At 46.2% G+C, this 19,526-nt stretch overlaps 2 protein-coding genes across 3 annotated transcripts; one reads left to right on the forward strand and one right to left on the reverse strand.

Moving 5' to 3' along the window:
• The first annotated feature begins 5,805 nt into the window (after nucleotides 1-5,805).
• On the forward strand, nucleotides 5,806-7,738 carry LOC123080817 (polyubiquitin). Its single transcript, XM_044503773.1, has 2 exons — nucleotides 5,806-6,258; nucleotides 6,760-7,738. Exon 2 carries the CDS (start codon nucleotides 6,761-6,763, stop codon nucleotides 7,436-7,438), a length of 678 nt encoding a protein of 225 aa, XP_044359708.1. The 5' UTR covers nucleotides 5,806-6,258; nucleotide 6,760; the 3' UTR covers nucleotides 7,439-7,738.
• Nucleotides 7,739-9,857: 2,119 nt separating this feature from the next.
• LOC123080816 (polyubiquitin) lies at nucleotides 9,858-14,155 on the reverse strand. Of its 2 annotated transcripts, none has more exons than XM_044503771.1 (4): nucleotides 14,015-14,155; nucleotides 12,767-12,879; nucleotides 12,540-12,651; nucleotides 9,858-10,750 (listed from the first exon to the last, which is right to left on the reverse strand). In XM_044503771.1, the coding sequence occupies exons 2-4, from the start codon at nucleotides 12,864-12,866 to the stop codon at nucleotides 10,069-10,071; spliced, it is 894 nt and encodes a 297-aa protein (XP_044359706.1). In that variant the 5' UTR covers nucleotides 12,867-12,879; nucleotides 14,015-14,155; the 3' UTR covers nucleotides 9,858-10,068. The 2 variants fall into 2 exon arrangements, with proteins under 2 accessions (XP_044359706.1, XP_044359707.1); XM_044503772.1 differs by having other exon boundaries at nucleotides 12,540-12,648; nucleotides 14,015-14,154.
• Between the last annotated feature and the right edge of the window lie 5,371 nt (nucleotides 14,156-19,526).

Genomic DNA, 19,526 nt, shown 5'->3' on the forward strand with positions numbered 1-19,526 from the left:
AAGAGAGGACACTTCTCTCTATTAGCTAGCTAACAACCTAAATTAACCCCAAAACCCCTAAACCACCCCCTTTCAAAAAAAACCTCAGATCCTGTCAGCTGCTGACGCGTGGATGCCTATTGGTCCCGGTTGGTGCCACCAACCGGGACCAAAGGCCCTCCTGCCTGGGCTCGCCGCAGCGGCCACGTGGAGGCCCATCTGTCCCGGTTCGTGTAAGAACCGAGACTAAAGGCCTAGGGCTTTAGTAATGACACTTTAGTCCTGGTTCCTCAACCGGGATAGATGGGCCTTACGAACCGGGACAAATGGCCCTTTTTCTACTAGTGCGTCGGCGCATGGGAGTTGGAGGGGGTGCACGGACCGGATCTGGACCAGTGGTGCCACGGTTGGTGCTGGTGTTGGTGGTGCTCGGGGTCGAGAGTGAGGCTCGGCGCGCTTATCTCTATGTACATCGGTGTGCCTGGTCTGCACATCATCAAGGTCATGGCTGCTACGTGGCTGTCCGTCAGAGTGGTGTGACTAGTTGCTGCTTGCAGCGCCGACAATTCCTGGTCTTGCCGGAGCTGAAGGGGGAGGGGGGTGAAACTGCAGCTTTTGGCCATGGAGGAGGTGGAAGATGGGCTGCGTGTTCTCGGCCGTGTGGGGTGTCGGTGTTCTGCGACGTTATGGGCTCGATGGTGAGGTGCTGCTACAGTGGCGGTGTGACCCAACATAGATTGTCGCCCCAATCCGGTGGAGGGGTTGGAGGTGTGCGACGTTACAGATGAAAATCATGTCCGTCTTCAGTCGGTGATGCATCGGCGGCGCCCGTGGGCGTCGTTCCCCTCCTTGGAGGTGTCGCTCAGGTGTATCGGCATCTCCCCCTCTTACTTGGGTTGAATCTCCGGGGGAAAGCCTAGGTCCGTGCTGGATTGTTGATGGCAGATACTCGTATTAGTTTTTTTAGGGAATACTCGTGTTAGTTTTTTTAGGAAAACTCGCAAAGCTCTTATTAAGTTGTCACAACATTTACAGGGACTATTAAAAAATCACCGGGTTGGCTAACCAAGCATGGCGGCCAGCCCGTAGAGAAAGTACGTGCTTTGCTAGGTTGTGAACCTCAACTCGACATCCTATATATACTCATCATGACTAAATAAACAAGAAGTAAAATTGGTTTGGTATTTTTTAGAAGAGCCAACCTCTGTTAATTAAAGTTTACAAGATTTGTGATACATAAAATATCATGGGTTTGACCCAATCAAACGTTGCGTTCTTGATATTTTCTTTGGCACAACGTGCCCTTGATATAATGAACTAGACAATATCCCGCATGTTGTAGTGAGATGGCAGTGTAAATAAATAACTAAATCTTATGATTTTGAAAAAAAAACTAAATCTAATGAATATAAAGTATAAGCTTGAAAACAACTAAAAAATGTGTCTAAAAATAGAATAAAAACTTTTGAATTACAGTTAAAAATGTCATTTAAAAAAAGTGAAGAATGGCTAACATGAATATGCGATGTGGTAGCATTACATGCATAGACTAATGAAAAAATAATTGTAAATGCATGACTTGCTTATGTGGCAGATTTTGCTTGGCTTAGTGGGAGAGAAGACTTAAATGCATTGCTTAGTGGGACGTTGAGGTGGGCATGTTAAGGGAATTGTGACCAACTTCTTAAAAATATACTTGGCTAGCAATTTGGTTTAGTGCCAAAACCCGATATTTTTCCACGGACCAGTATCGGCCCACTGGCTAACGTGGCTTGGGCCACTCCCTTTCGGCCTGCCTATCGTCGCCGATATGATAAATGCAGGCGGCCTAAGCTGTTATCCGTCCTAATGACAACCGATCAATCGCGGGACCCGATTGCCAAATAGCCGCCACGTCGCCGAGGAGTTGGGGACGAACCCCTCCTTCTCCGATGAGGAGCTGTCCACCGCCGCGACGCGCCGCGGGCCTGGAGCGCGGAGTTCTTGGCCGCCTCCACCGGGAGCGTCGCCTCGCCGTGGCTGGGCTTCGCTCTGGAGGCGCTGCCGGGCCGCGCGGGGAGCGTCGCTAATCCACGCGCCGGGGGCGCCGGCCTTTAGTCACGGTCGCTAATTGCCAACGGGAGCAAATGAATCAGCAGCGTAATCTTCACTGATGATGAATCCATGAGCATGGATTAGCTCGGATGAAGCTAAGCCTAACAGTAATCAATCGCTTCTGTTTCCTGTAGCTGCAGGCAATCTCTGCGAGGGGAGTCGGCCCACATTGCCGGCGCGGAAGATTTCACGAGCCCGTCGCTCTGGGCCTCGGGAGAGGCCTGCTCTGCTCTTGCGACCGACTGGGCGGACCAGCTATAAAATGCCGGCGAATTCCCAACCCTAACCCTCGTTCCATTTCCGATCCTTCTTCCGGCGGCAGCAAGAAGCTTCTTTCAAGGTACGGTGCTGTTTTCCTGCGCCCCCAATGGTTCATTTTCGGTGATCTTGTAGCTAGAGCTCACTCCCTTTATCAAGTAGGACTACATTGGAGTGGAATCACAAATATTGTACTAGTTCTTCGCCATTTATCTTGTGGGTGAGAGGGGGGTTGTGGTGGGGGACAGAGTGCGTGGCGGCCATACAGGGGAGACAGAGCTGGGGCCGGGATAGGCAGACGACCTGTTGGAAGCTAGTCGTTGAGCTTTTTGTGTAAAGTCAGTGTCTTGTTAGCTGATTTCATTTGGGATTCGCCTGTTGTTGGTTCCATACCAGTAGAAAATGGAAACTGAGGATGGGCAGGCGACCTGTTGGAAGTTGCTTGTTGAGCTTTTTCTGTAAATAAAAGCTAGCTCGTTGATCTGCTGTTGAAGATTGCTCCAAAAGTGGATTTCCCCTCCGACAAAGCACCAGAACAGGCCTTCGGATTACCGCTAGAAATAAGCGGGTAGCTATCTCAGAAAACAAAAACAGGCCTTCGGATTGGATCTTAGTGGAATAGAGATGAGGTGAGGCGGCAAAAAAAACTTGATCTGAAATTAGAGGGTTTCGGAGCAATATATTAAGGCCTAGGCGTCAAGAGACGGTAGAACATAGCATTGGGGGGGGGGGGGGGGGGGACGGTCACCCCCCTCGCCACACCGCCTGGCCGCGTGGGGCCCATAACCATAAGGGCTCGCCCAGGTGGGGCCAAGGCCTTCCGGAAGCTTCCCAATGCAAATCTTTTTCTGGATTTTTTCCGAGCCTCGGGAAGTTGATTTTTCTGAAAAGTCCAAAACAGCAGAAAAACATAAACTATCTCTAGGCACTGAGTTAATAGTTTAGTCCATAACAATAATAAAATTGATATAAAACATATGCAAAACTGTTATTATAATAACATGAACCAATCAAAAATTATAGATACGTTTGATACATATCAGCATCCCAAGCTTAATTCCTGCTAGACCTCGAGTAGGTTGACGATAAAACAAACACTTTTTTTATTATTAATGCAACCCAACATGAATTTGATCAAATGATGCAATAAATGTTGAAATCAAAGTAAAATGATTCAAGAAAAATGTCTATAGTTAACACTGAGAAAATAATAGAAAAACACACAAGTAAACAAATCTATTGTCTTTCATGAATCAATGTGTTGGAGATATGTTCTCGTACCAAGGGCAAGAAATATGTCAATATTATGTAAGAATCTAGCATTGCTCCATCTTTCATGGCAAAAAGCAATCTTATCATAAACCAACCAGGAGTAAAACCGAATTCTAATGATATGCTTTTCTCTCGTCAACTATTCAACATCCACACAATACTTGAGATTGAGTCCTGGCTTTAGCACTTAAATGACAAAAGAGAACAATGATGAAAAATTAAGAGAAGACAAAAAGGAAGAAAGTCTCACATCGACACAGTTGATCATTAGGCAACAGAGAGGCCTTATAATCGATGTGAATGTCAAGAGTAGGGATTGCCATACAACAGATGCACTAGAGCCATGGAATGTATGAAAGCTCTCCAATGGGCTAGTGGGGTGCGCATCCAACTTGCTTACTCATGAACACCTAGAGCATTTTGAGAAAGGTCGCCATTGAAGTATATACAAGCCAAGTTCTATAATGTAAAGGTACCACTAGTGTATACACATAAAGTACATAAAAACTATCTTTGAAATACATGGTGCTACTTTGAAGCACAAGCGTATACGAAAAGGGTAGTAGTGACGTCTCCTATCTCTCCTTTGTCTCATTTTTTCTCATTCATAGGGGAGACACTCTAGAAATTATAAACATAACACTTTTATTTAACCATAACTCAAACTCATTAGCATGATGAACTCAAATGAATACCTCTGGCACTGTATCAAGATGTACAGTGACCTAGTGTAACATATATGAAATGAAGATAGTGGTTATGCGACTTATGCCACATCAATATCATGTCATCTCTGTATGACCATGCAAAGCAAAATGACTGTGAAAGAACACATCTAGTCATGTAATCAAAGGGTGGATGTTGCGTGACAATATTTCTTGGAATTACTATAAAATGTCATAATAGGTAGGTGGTTGTTTTGAGGAAGAAAGGTGTTTTATGTGTATGGCAACAAGCGTAATCATCGCGCCCCTAAGAGGGCAGTTTGGCGCTACAAGTTTGTTACGCACCCTCGATCAAAGCCACATGATTAGCACATTTGCGATCACTTTTTACTCAGACATCATCATAATACTTCGGGCATTCCCAAATTAAGTTGTTTAATGAAGAAAAGTATGGTTCCATCAATTTTAATAAAATATTTCCACTAATTAAAGAAAACCCATTTACCATCATGTTCAACTATTACTCCCTCAGTATTTCAAAAAGATTGCAATGAATCAAATCCTCAAGTTTGCGATCTACAAATTCATGCAAGTTTTTTTTTGTTATACCACCAACGAATACCTATTACTTTCCAGTACTAACATGTTATCCCAATTCGACAACCAATTATTATTCAACTCTCTAAAAATACGCCAAAGACTTTGGTAAAGAGGATGCAATTGGGCTGGAGCAATGATGTTGTCCTTTTTTCACTCGCACGAACATTACCAATAATGTTTCTTGAAAGCGTCTTGACTCGCCCATCCGAAAAGATGGGAAGCCTTGATGGATGAACGCACTTGCGCCAGGATGATCCTTTGAAGTGCGGGCCATCGAATCACGATATCTTCACGATGGTGTCGATGAAAGATTTCACATCCAGAAAGAATCAAACCAACTAAAAAAGCTTGGCACATCAACATAAACTCCTCGGATCTGCGAGGACAGAAAACTCTCTAAGCTCATGGCACCATCAAAAAACGAGAGTACTTTCATTCTCATAAAATACGCAGCGCCAAGATGGCAGCCGGAGGCGAGGGGACCAAAGATCCCTTGCGGCGGCGGCGGCGGCGGCTATTGCGCCGTTCACGAAACCCTACTGGAGATGGCATAAGGTAAGATTTTTCTGGGAATATTTTGTTGTTAGTATTAGTTTAGTTTTTTTTTTGAGGCAATAGTAGTATTAGTTTAGTTGAACCACTGCCAAGACACGATTATTACTTTATAAATCGCCTTCTGTGGACCACTATCGGCCCATTGCCTTGTGCCTATCGGCCCACTGGCTTGTGCCGGGGCGAGTCGGCAGGCGGAGCAGCCCAACGTGGCTTGGGCCACCCTCTTTCAGCCTTCTTGTTTCCCCGATATGTTAAAGAGTCGGCGGCTAGGGTTGGTTATCACTAACGACAGCCAAAATAGCCGCCGCGCCGCCGATGAACCCCTGCTTCTCCGATGAGCGCCGCGGGCCAGGGGAGCGCGCGTTTTTCGCCGCCGCCACCGGGAGCGTTGCCGCACCGCGCGGGGGGAGCCGATGAATCAGCTGCCTGATCTTCACTAGCGATGATTGAGGTCTTTATACAGTGCTCCGATGGATTAATCCTTGAGCATGGATTAGCTTTACTTTTTCTGGAGAAGGAGCATGGATTAGCTAGGATGAACAGTAATCAGATTTGGTTCCTGTAATCCTTGATTGATTAATCAGATTTGATGAACAGTAATCAGACATGGTCGGCAGCAAGATAGGCCCACATTGCCTGCGCGGAGGATTTCGCGAGCCCGTCGCTCTGGGCCTCGGGAGCGGCCTGCTCTGCTCGTGCTACCGACTGGACGGACCCTAGCTATAAAATGCCGACGAATCCCCAACCCTAACTCTCCTTCCATTTCCGATCCTTCTTCCGGCCGGCGGCAGCAACAACACCCACTGGCCGAGCCTAGCAAGAAGCTTCTTTCAAGGTACGGACCTGTTTTTCTGCTCCCCAATGGTTCATATTCGGTGATCTTGTAGCTAGAGCTCACTCTCTTTATCAAGTAGGACTACATTGGAGTGTAATCGTTGCTCATCTCACAAATATTGTAGTTCTTCCCCATTTATCTTGCGGGTGAGAGGGGGGTTGAGGTGGGGGACAGAGTGGGTGGCGGCTATACAGGGGAGACAGAGCTGGGGATAGGCAGCCGACCGGTTCGAAGCTGGGGATAGTTGTTTTGATGTTTTTGTGTAGTAAGTCGGTGTCTTGTTAGCTGATTTCCGATTCACCTGTTGTTGGTTCCACCATACCAGTAGAAAGTGTTGGTCAGTTCATTGAGAAGTACATATTCACTTTAGGCATTGTTCTGTAGAAACAAGGTATTTATGCAGTAGATTTTTGTTGTTTCTTCTTCCAACTTGTTGGAATCATCGGTGTTAAATAACAGTGTACAAGAAAATAATTGGTGATGTTTGTTTTGCTCATTCAGAATGGATGTCCTCATCAAGAACCCCACCGGCAGCACGACCCCCCTGAGGGTCTACCCATCGGACACCGTGCGTGATGTCAAGGCAAAGATTCAGGAACAATACCCCCTCTTCTTTGGTGGGGTGCAGCTGGATGACAGCCTTACACTGGCCAATTACAACATCCAGCATGAATCCACGATCGACCTCCGCGAGAAGATGAACATGAAGGTCTACGTGACAGAGACGGTGGCGGGCAGGACCATCACGATCAACGTCAACAGTCTAGACACCGTCGATAACTTGAAATCCAAGATCCAGGACCTTGAGGGCTTCCCGAAGGCTCAGCAGTGCCTCGTCTTTGCCAGCACGCGGCTGGATGACGGGAACCGCACCATGATTGGCCACAACATTCGGAATGAGTCCACCCTTCTCCTTGTCCTCCTCCCGTGTATTCCGAGAGGAGACATGATGCAGGTCTTCGTGAGGACGCTGGATGGGAAGACCATCACTCTTTGGGTTGGTAGCTTGGACACGGTCGGCAGTATCAAGGTGAAGATCTACGAGATGAAGTACGGCCCTTTCCCTAAACAGCAGCGTCTCATCTTTCAAGGCAAGCAGCTGGAGGACGGCCACGCATTGGCGGACTACAGCATTCATAGGGATTGTACCCTTCATTTGATGATCCGCCAGCATTCATAGGGAGTCTACACTTCATTTGATGCTCCGCTACCTGTTTGGTTGTTGAGATGGATTGCCTGAACAGCGATTGAACCACCAGTTCTATTTTGCTGCCGTCTTACAGTAGCGGTGTGTCATTTGTAGTACCACTAGTATTGCTCCACTCTGTTACCAAGTAAAACTACCATTCTTGTACGTTAATGTGTTGAGTAGTTCTTGTTATCTGTAAGAGAAAACACTAATATACTATCAAGATTCCTAAGTCTATCGTCTTGGCATCAGCAAGTTGATTTATTTAGAAATACATCCAGTTGCGGACAATAGACTCATTTATTTCCTTCACACAAACTCAGTCTGGTTAATTTCTGTGTTTATACATGTTTTCATCTATATAGGTCAAAGTAATGAGAATCCTAACACCATGATGGCAATGTTTTTAGATACAATATTGTTTGTGGAGTATTAAATTATTTCCAAGTGATTTAACCTACATGTACAGAATAGACCATGATATAATTTGTATATTCCGTGTTGCATATTGGAACTGCTCAGGACAGTTAGCCGAGGCCTGATTAGCACCAGCACAAGAAACACTTATATGTTGTGCTACAGATAAACAAAGTTTCCAGTCAAGGTAGAAATATCCAAAGGTTTGCACTTTCACAAAAAAGAATGTTTCTGAAACTCCATATGCAGCAGAAGGTGTTTGCTTTGTGGAATATATTTAATAGGAAATATAATGCCCTAACTTGAAAGAACATTGGATATAACATATATGTGTCGTTTCCCGCAAAAAAAATCATATAAGTGTAATGCAGGGTAGCTTTCTTGCTTGACTTTACCAAAAAAACATTCAAATAATAATGTTGACAATGGCTAGCCATCTATGATGACACTACAAACTTTGCAATGATAACTTTATCTCCTGAATAGTTAGATATGACTTGTAATTAACTACTTGATTCTTGATTCACTGGAAGTAGTCATCAAATTAAACAGAAGGTATGCTATGTTCTTCGATCTCCTGAAGAATACACAAGGAAACTAATAAAACACGTTAGTAGAAATCAGCAGCCCGTCAGACTTAATTGTAAAGAGTATAACATCGCAATTAAGAAAAAGGAAGAAGATTATTAAGAAAAACTACTTTAACTTGACCACTTCGTATTGTTCCTTCATTTGTGTAGCAGACGAATGTCCTTAATTGCAGAGAGTATTACCATCACTGTTAAGAAAATATAGACGAATGTCCTTCATTTGTGTATAAAAGTACTTTAACTTGACATCTTTGTATTGTTTCTTCATTTGTGTCGCAGATTGAGCTAGCAGCTCATCTTGACATATATATATGATCAAAAAAAGGGCAAAATCGCTCAAGTTTAGTGGTAGTACAATTCAGATAGAGAGACCATTTACTTTAAAATGTTGTGAAATATTTAGCCTATGGTCATGAAAGTTATATACACAAAGTAAAAACATAAATAGGCAAGAACTGAGAGCTCGCGGCTCATTTTAACATATGGGATCTAAAAAGGAAACACAAAATAGCTCAAATTTAGTGGTAGTCTAATTCAGCTATAGAGTTCAGTTGCTTTGAAATGTTATGAAATATGTAGCATGTGGTCATGGAAGATATATATGCCGAAAGCTAACATAAATCAGAGAGCATGAAAGAACAAAAACTATAGGGTTCATGGATGCAGAGAAGGTTCATTGGTTCCCCAAACCATATACACAATAAAATGATGTTGACCTCATTTGTATCCTCTAATACCAGATGGAGTGGCAAAATTACCTAGAGAATCTGAAGGTACCATGGGTGTGTGTGAATTCAGTTGCAGTCTGATAAAGATCACATATATTTTTTGGACCCCGCTATAAATCTGATGCTAGCTTTTTAGACATGGAAAATCGAATGTTTTTATGGAAAATACGTGTAGCAAGCCCAACAATTCCCTTTAGCAAGATGACAAATCCTGGCATGTTCAGTTTTTCTGCAAGGATTTGTCGTGCTTGCTGAAGGGAATTGTCATGCTCACGACACATAATTTGTTATAAAAAAGCTTGATTTGCCATGCTTAAAAATTCCTGGTCGGATTTTTAGCATTTCCGTTGCTGCCTAGTTCCTGTCTTCGCCGCTGGCCACGAGCACACCACACTGCGGGGTGCGACCATGGTGACGAGTGCGCCCCAGCTGCGCAGCTCCCCCATGTATCAGCGGGAAGTCAAGGTAGGGAAGAGTTAGTAGAGAGAGGAGGGGAATGTGCGAGCTCTGGGCAGGAGCTCCCCATGGCTGACGATGAGGGAAAAAGGAGAAAGAAAGATGCGGGAGGAAAGAGATAAATGATGGACGGGCGGAGCAAGGACCCTTCACCGGGCTGTGACCAAGAGTTTCTCTATCCAACCGCGCGCACGAGCGATCGGCGGAAACTTCATCCGGTTAACACACCCAAGGACACTTAATAGATAAGAATTTACTCAGCACATCAACGTACTAGCAATGATAGTTTTCCTGCTAATTAACACACCACTACCAGAACAACGGAACAAGAGTGGAGCAATATTAACGTAATAGAATGATGATAGTACACCACTACTGGAGGAAGGCTCTAGCAAAATAAAACAGGTTGTTGAATGACAGGCCATTCAGCTCAGCAACCACAAAGGCGGTACACCAATTGAAAGGTATCATTGCTCTCAGTATTGTAGTCCGCCAGGGTGCGGTGGTCCTCCAGCTGCTTGCCAGCAAAGATGAGGCGCTGCTGTCGAGGAGGAACGCCGTTTTTCTCGTAGATCTTCACCTTGACACTGTCGACGGTGTCCAAGCTCCCAACCTTAAGGGTGAGGCTCTTCCATTCCGGCGTCTTCACAAAGATTGGCATCACACCATCTGGCCTACACGGGAGGAGGATGAGGAGAAGAGTGGACCCTTTACAGATGTTGTGGTCAGCCAAGGTGCGCTTGCCGTCCTCCAGCTGTTTGTTGGCAAAGATGAGGCACTGCTGGACCTTGGGGAAGCCCTCGGTGTTTTCGATCTTGGCCTTCACCTTGTCAATGGTGTCTAGGCTGTCCACCTCAAGAGTGATGGTCCTGCCTTCTAGCGTCTCTGTCACGAAGATTTGCATCTTTTCTTGGAGGTCAAGCGTGAAATCATGCTTGATGCCGTAATCCGCCAATGTACGGTTGTCTTCCAGCTGCACCCCATCGAAGACGAGGCGATACTGCTCCTGGATCTTTGCCTTGATGGTGTAAAGGGTGTCTGTCAAGTGGACACCCCTGAGACAGATTTTCCTGCCAGCGGGATTCTTGACAAAGATGTGCACTTTGGATGGACTAGCAAACAAAAAAAATCACCAATTGTTAGACAATATTTAGGCGGTAGAACAATACACAAAAAACATCAGCAATTCCAGCAGGTAGTACAAGCAGCTACATAAATAAAAAAACAATATACTCTGTAAATACCTCGTTTATACAAAACATGGTATCACACTAAGCCTAGCATGCAAACATTTCAAGACTTGAGCAACCATAAAAATATACATGCATGGTTCACTCGGTTCTGTACATTGAAGAGACTAGCTAGGTGCCCATGCGTTGCTAGAAAATAAAAGGGAACATATAGAATTATTCATCAAGTCATACTTCTATTCTGTTAACACGCTTGTCAAGTGAGACACATGTTGTTAATCGTGTAGCAACATCTCCATCTTTCTCTACCCTCCCCCTCTACAGGCACCACCATGTGTGGTGTTGTCTTGCTCCCCATTAGGCATCTCCATCTTCTACTTCCTCAAGTGAGAAGACAATCTCTTTCCTCACCTCTCTCTGCCCAAAACTTACCACACTACAGCTGCGTCATCACCCTCCGCCCCCCATCAGTCTCGCAGTTCCGTTATGCTAATGGTCCGCTCCTCCACAATTTCATCCCACTCCGATGTCATGTGCGTGCCCAGCATATCTCTAGCATGTTGCCAATCACCACCAGAAATGGATGGTGGCATCTTAGTAACTCATATAGGACAAGCGGCAACTTCAACACATGTCCTACTGTGTGGTAACAAAGGTGCGTCATTTGATTCGTGCGGCAGTGGCAAACAAGGTTCTTCTCCAAGTATGATGCCTAATCTTCAGCAAGCTTTGCTACCTATCGTGTCGGGATAAACATCAAGTTTCTCCAAATTTCCTCCTTGTCAATCATCGCACACTCCTACACCTCTATTCCCTCTCGTCACAATTGTATTCAAAATATGATGATGCATATCGTCAGATGTGCTTGAGGTGAATTTACATGCGACTAACCAAATCAAAGGAGAAAGCTATTTTGTTGATTATCCTCCATATATAAAAACAAAAGGTACAACTAGAAACAAAGACAGCTCACTAATCCCACACTTTAACAAGATAAGAAGCTAAAAGCACACATGTAGAAACCATCTCTGGTTTTAATCCAATGGACCAACTATTGCTTGTTGCTCTGACAAATGTTCTTCATTGTGAACAGGAAAGATGAAACAACAGTTCAGTATAACGAAGTAATATTCTGGCCAAAAAAATTTACCAACTAATAGACATAACCTTGTTCCTGTGTATATAACAAGCAAATCACAATAAACGATTAAAAGGTTTGATTACAGCTTGCATTGATAGCAAGGTTCAAGATCAATAAACAATTTATAAGCACTGACTAACAAGAAAATCAAATCTTCCATTACCGATTGGCATATCAATTACTGATTAAAACTTTATAGAACAGTTACAAGTGTTCTGTGATATTTTAGTCCCTTTTTCCTCATATTTATAATGCTCAGGTGTTCATAATGGGACTATTAGCACCTGAGTACTTGAACACTGGAAACTCATATTTGACAGACCGAAGAAGTGTCGATTTGATATTTTGATCCAATTAGCGAGCTGAGGGATATAAGCTGACAAAGTATGTGTTCCAGAATCTGATAATAGAGTTTATCCAGTGAACAAAATGATTTCCTAACAGGATAATGCACTGATCGTAACAGCAAATGAGGGGCTGACTTGCACCTCGCAGCTAGCTAGTATTAACTGCAGGAGACATGCATACAAAATAGAAAAACTGTCTAAAAAAAGAACTCCGATCACTTACTCGTCCATGTCGGCACCGTCAATCTGCGATGAATGGCTGCCACCGTCGTCTTCGTTGTTCCCGCGGCTGCTGCCGCTGTCGCCAACTTCCTCCTCTTCCTCCTCGGAATCTGCTAAGTGCATCAAACACGCAAGCCACTCAACGACCCCGCACAGAACAAAGAATGTGATGAGTATGCATCGTGCACATTGCGAGCAGGAGTCGGTAAAACTCAGCATGCATGCTACCTTCCGTGCCAGAGGTAGAGACAGCAGGAGCAGCTTCCTCGACATGGTCTTCCAGCTTGGGACCAGCGGGCGACAGGTGCAGGCGCTTCTTCGGGGGCATTCTGGCAGGCAGTCTGTCAAGGATTTCATTTTCATGTTAGTAAAGGATTCTGCACAGGCATCTCTGTGACAGTCAGTAATTGATATGCCAATTAATTGCTAATGGAAGATTTGATTTTTAAGTTAGTCAAAACGTGATGCAGGTGCGGCAAGTTGGGGGGGGGGGGGGGGGGGGTATACAATTGGAAAGAGAAATGGCATACCTTCATCACCAAAAAGTAAACATAAAGTTCTCAATTAACTTACTAAAACCTTCTAGAATAGAACCACCAGCTAACAGGCAAATGCTAAATCAGCCAACAAGACTCACCGTTACATAAGCTAGCTAGCTAGAGAGCACCCTTCAGAGTTGCTACACTACAATCTACAATACATCGATCTTAATAGGAAAACAGAATAGTCAGGTCTAGTAACTAAAATTAACAGCATGCACATGCTTCCGTCCAGCTTTTATATTTACACAAAAAACGTCAACACTTGCAAGTTGCAACAGGTCGTCCAAGCAACGGCAGAAATATCTAGTCACAAAGGCTAAAGAATACATATGATGATTCTTTGATGTTTACCTTGTGCATATAAACAAAACAGAATTTTAAAATTATCAGATTCTGTAGTGTGAGGACATACATATAACAACAACTGCCATGTATATCACCGATCTCTAGATGAAGAGATTCGTCCGCGAGAAGCAATTTGATGGACAATTATAATCCTAAGATCTAGTAACATATAAGATGATACGAGGTTAGCAACAAATTCCATGAGGATCCTACGTGATACTGACAGTAGGATCTAGAATTCACCCAATTCATATGCGAATAATTGCACGGCAGTAGATCTGACGGGTGAAATTTGGTTACATCCATAGTGTGGTGCATCAACTACAATAGCATCAAAAAACAACTACTGTGAGGAACACAGGCACCACAACCAAAGCAGCAGGGCTGGTTTTGAGGGGGGTCGAGCCATCGCAGCAAACAATAGAGCGGGGAGGAGCGGGTGCATCTCGCTAGCCTACACTAGAGCAGCAGGGCTCTCAGGAACACCGTCTCTCTCGTCATCGGAGTCGGAGCTAGGTCAGGCGGGAAGGGTTTCGGCGTCGGCTTGCTCGGGGAAGATGGAAGGGAGAGGGAGCGGATTAGGGCTTACCGAGAGGAGAGGAGGAAGATCTTCGCTGGGCTCCGGTAGGAACTGCGTGCGGGCAGTGCGGCGGCGGCGGCGGCGGCGGGGGAAGGAGAGCGGGCGAAGCGAGAGACAGAGAGAGAGAGAGAGAGGGGATAGACGAGGGTTTCTTCTCTCTTTTTTTTATAGTGAAGAAGAAGAGGAGAGGAGAAGTTTTTTTTAGGGGGGAAAGAGGGGAGAGTTTTTTTTTTTTCGAGATAACGCACTTTATTATTTATTCAAACAAGTTTGTATGCGGGCTTAGAGCATCTCTAGCAGATCCTGTATAACCTCGCCGGAGTGTGTTTTTCCGGCAGTTTTACGGGACGGCCAAAAAAAAAGACCCTAGCAGATACGGTAAAAACGGCCCAACCCGTTAAACATTTGTGGGAGGCCCGTAAACCGCCCGCAATTTTGGTATATATGCCAGCTCCGGGTTGATTTAGGGTTCGCATCCGGCTTTTTCCACATCCGCCTCTGCCGTGTTTCCTCTCCTCCGGCAAGAAAATCCCGCGAACTTCGGCCTCGATCTGCGGCACATTTACCCTCCCGAGCTTGTTGAAGATGTTGTCGGCGGATGCCAGCCAGGGTTGCCAAGGGGGCCCGGCGGCCGTGGCCATGCCAGAGGCCTCGGGACACGAGCAAGAGCCTCCGCTGGAGGCCACCAAGACAGGGGCAGGTAAGATTGTTGACTCTGTTTTCCTTTGTTACTTACGTGGTAGGGTGTTATCTTAGCTTTGCTTATTTAGTGGTGTTAGTTGCTTTAGCTTCCCTTGTCGTTCCGGAGACCACCGACGTGGTTGTGCAATGTTCCAAACCTTCTTGTTGTCGTCGAGGTGGGGGTTTAGGATCATGCGGCTCCCATGCATAGCCAAGAAAGTTGTCGCCGTTTGCGTCAACAAGGAAGTTGGGACCAGCGCTCCTGGAGCTGTGGAGACGCCTGAGGTGGTACGGACGGTGGAGACCACGATCAAGGCCGTTGTTGCCCTTATACCTCCGTTGAATCCTGCCGCCCATGCCTCAAAGCCCGATGCCACTAGCCTGGATATGAGGCAAAAGAAGAAGAGGAAGGTGGTGGTAGATTCAGTCATGGTGTCATTGTCGTCTATCTTCCCAAAGGGGAGCGAGTTGGGGCCGGATGTGGCAGAGGAGACCACGGTCGCCATGGGCGGGGCCGTCAAGGAGATGAAGCTCTTCTAATCCGCCATCCGAAAGCTTGGCTTGTCGGTGGAGCCCAGGTTCACGGTGAGTCATTCATGTCTTTGTCAATTGGAGTAAATTGTACGAAACCACCACTTTGAAGGCTGGGTTTGCAAAAAACACTACGCTACACTTTTGTTGCAGAAAACACCACGTCTTGTGTAATGGATTTGCAAAAACCACTAATGGCGGATTTGGTTCTGCTAAGTGAGATTATGACAGATGGGATCCGCCAGTCAGGTTGACGTGGCACCGCTTAACATCTCACATGGAAGAGCGATGTTTGTTAGCGTTATCATCATGTGCGGCCCTATGGGGGCCATCTGTCATTGAAAAAAAAACATTGGTTCATCTTATCACTGCCGAGGCAGAGGCCTCCGCCGTCGTCGTTGCTGCCCCAGGTCAACACAGAAGCCCGCCACCCTTCCTGTACCCGGCCAAGGCAGAGGCCCGCTGCTGCGTTGCTACACTAAGGACGAGGCAGCGGCCGCCGCCGTCCCGCCCTCGCCCCCGGCCGAGTAGCAGCCTTCCACCACACGCCGGTGAGATGGCCTATGTGTCTCGGTCATGACGGAGCCGGAGCTCGCCCCCCCCCCCTCCCGCCCCCCGGACCAACCGCCGCGTTGCTGCATCGAGGACGAGGCAGTGGCCGCCGCCGCCCCGCGCTCGCCCCCGGCCGAGTAGCAGCCTTCCACCACACGCCGGTGACATGGCCGATGTGTCTCGGTCATGACGGAGCCGGAGCTCGCCCCCCCCCCCCCGACCAACCGGCGCCGCACCTTCTCAACGCCGGGAATCACCTCGCCGCCGTCCCGTTCGTCCAGATCCGATCGGGATCGGGGCATCCACCGGTTCCACACCTCAAACTCGGACTCGGTCCCTGCCCACAGCCAGCGAAGCTACGGCTCGCGCGAGCGTCTGCAGGAAGCAGCACACCTGTGGCTCCCACGACAGGTGAGGCCGCACCTCGACCTCCTGCAGGACGCCGCCGGCCTGGTTGATTCCCGCCCTGGCTGCGTCGTGAGCAGCACCCGCCGCACCATGCGTTGTCCCTGCGGCGTCTTGCGTCGCATGGCCGGCCGGCTGCATCATCGACGCGCGCAGACCCTCCGGCACCGCATCCTTCTTACCCCGGCGCTTGGCTGAGACACGCGACGGCGGCCGCACGGCACTTCTTCCGCCGATCTGTGTGCTGCACACAAGGTGCTCGATGAAATGGTGAGGAGATGAGTTTTTTTAAAAAAAAAGGGGAGAGAGGAGTGTTACGTGGACAAGTGGGCTCCATGTCCAGCAAAACGATTTAATGTAACGGCGTGAGAAATTTGTGTCACGTCATCCTGGCTGGCGGGCCCCATCTGTCATAATTTCACTTAACTGAGCCATATCCGCCGATCAGTGGCTTTTGCAAAACAATTACGAAAGACATGGTGTTTTCTGCAACAAAACTGTAACATAGTGTTTTTCACAAATCTAACCTTTAAACTGGTGGTTTTCTGCAATTTACTCTTGTTAATTACTTTGTGTTTATGGTAGTTGTATCCCCGAGACTAAGTGTGGATCAGGCTTAATTTCTGTTGAACCGTGCATTCCGCTTTATCAGGGCCCTTCATTCTTTTCGCACGGGTTGGCAGACAAGAACCGCAAGCCGGCCGCCGAGACTTCGGAGCTGCGCGAACAACTTGAGGTTCGGCGGTGGGCCAATAAGCACTCATGTGCTAATTCTATCCGTAAGCTCCCGTCCTCCTTTTCCATATTGTCCTTATTCCTTTTTTTTGAAAAACTCCACACATATCTATATCTATATTTATATCTATATCTATACCTACTATTAAAGGGAGGTGATATTCTTGGTTTCGTCCAGCTTCGTTTGGTTCCGCTTCAGTTAATTTTACGTATGCTATTTAGTTTCTTTACTTGCCACCTCTTTTGGCCTAACGGAGGAAGCCCATCTGGCGGCGCACTGTGGCCCAGGGCCGGAGAGCTAAGCCGGCCACGCACAATTTGTCCAACTGACTTAGCTAGTGATATGAGAGGATTTGTTTTTCTCCCTTTGCAACGCACGGGCCATTTTGCTATTGTTGATCAAATAACAATAGTCTTACAATCGTTCATTACATAATTAGCCACGCAGGGCGAAACAGAATTACACAGTATACCATCGGACATGGTATCAAAACTAAATTTTGCTATCTTATGCGTCGCCTTGTTAGCCAGCCTATCAATCTTAACAATCTTGAGATCAACAATAAACTTGGAGGCGCTGATCGCTTTCATTTTTAGATCCACATAAGGTGACCTGTCAATAGTTTCTTTCGCTAGGAAAGATGCAGCAAAGGAGCAGTTAGTTTTCAAAATAATTGATTTGTGAAGAGTAATACCAAGGTATAGCCCGGCGAGACACACACGAAGTTCCGCCTCCTCCGCTCTGGAGCACACTCGAATAAAATCCCAAGAAGACACCAGGATTTCTCCCAGATGATACCTAGCGACAACCCCAACGCTAGCAGATCTCAAACTCTCCACAAAACTAGCATCAACGTTTATCTTAATATACTCCCGCTCCGGAGGCTTCCAAACAACACGATCATTTTCTTTTTGTGGGCTAAGATTCTCCCCATTCCCCATCACCCCCTTCCCTTTGGTGCTTTGGTCCACTTGCACACGAGCGTTGGAAGTGGAGAAAGTCTTCCAATAATTTTCCACGAAGGTAACAGACAGATAACAGACGCATTCACTGATTCTTCCCCTCTTCCAAAAATCAAATCGTTTCTCAGATGCCAAGCTCTCCAGAACATAAATAATACTTGTTCGCGTACCAGAGACCCCAACTGGTCAAGGAGGATGAGAAGCCAGTCTGGCCGCGTATATCTAAACAACTCCTCCCTCGGAATATTCCACACATCCCCCAAGGCGATACGCAAAGCACGCGCCTTAGGTCAGGTCACCAGAGCGTGGAAGATATTTTCATCCTGAACTCCACATATAGTACACATACTGGAGACCGTTTGATGGTGAGTTACTCTATTCACCTGGACCGCCAAACGGTTGGTCGCAGCTCTCCAAGCGAAAATTCTAATTTTTTGCGGAACCTTAGCCTTTTAAATAACGTCCCACAGTCTTCTTTCCTCATTAACAGCAGCACTGGATATTCCTGTCTCGCCCCTGTTGTCCTTGAGATTTAAAGCCAGTTTGTACGCACTTTTCACAAAGAACATACCACTTTTCTCATAATGCCAAGCGACTAGATCACCGTCTCCCACAGCCTGAATGCGTAAGTTTAGAATCTCTTCGGCATCATGATGAAAGATTGAATGCCTAATCAAAATTTTCATCCCATCTTCTCATCCCACTCATGAACAATTCCGACACCCATTTCAGTCTAGTTCGATGCTTTTTAGCTGTAATTTTTAGTCCCAAAATTCTTGGGAGCCAGTTGTCTCTCCAAATGTTAACATTTTTACCATCGACCACTCTCCATATGACCCCTTGTTTTAAAAGTTCCAGACCATGCATGATACCTTGCCAATTCACGGACATGGCTTGCGGGAAAACTGTATCCAAGATGTGACCATTGCGATAATACTTTGCCTTCAAAATCTTAGCACACAATGACTCTGGGTACACCAATAAACGCCATGCCTATTTAGCTAAGAGCACTTGGTTAAATAACCTTAGGTCACGGAACCCCATGCATCCCTGTCCTTTTGGTTTTGTTAGCTTGTCCCAGGCTAACCAGTGGGTTTTCCTCCTATCCTCTTCGTCTCCCCATCAGAAATTTTTTATAATCTGAGCTAGCTCCTTACATAACGAGACTGGAAATTTAAAAAGTCTCATGGCATAAACTGGCAGCGCTTGCAAAACAGTCTTGATTTAAGATTCCTTAATACCAGTAGAAGCATACTTTTCAATCCAATCTACGCTCTTTTTAGAGCCTTATCGGTCGCCTTCTATTCTATTTTATTCTATTCTATTCTTCTTTTGTACCGAGCTCTGGTTTTTGGCTGCCGCCCCCAAGAAAGTGGCGTGGCTCCGACAGACTTTGGAGGATGCCCAGCATGTGAGTGACGAGGCCAAGGATGCCGCACCTGCTAACGAGGAGGAGGCCAGTGTTCTGAATGAGAGAAGCCAGTGTGAAAACTCCTGAGAGTTTTGCCATCGATGATTGCCCTCACCGTGGGCCATTTGTGCAACCCTCTTCTTGGCCACCAGCCACTTACCCCACTGTTTACTAGCTAGTCATTCCCCTACAAAGTTTGACAACTCCAAGATTTACCCCGAAACTACTATTACTCATTTAGTT

Source organism: Triticum aestivum, chromosome 3D, assembly GCF_018294505.1.
Source record: "Triticum aestivum cultivar Chinese Spring chromosome 3D, IWGSC CS RefSeq v2.1, whole genome shotgun sequence".
NCBI classification, from domain to species: Eukaryota; Viridiplantae; Streptophyta; class Magnoliopsida; order Poales; family Poaceae; genus Triticum; species Triticum aestivum.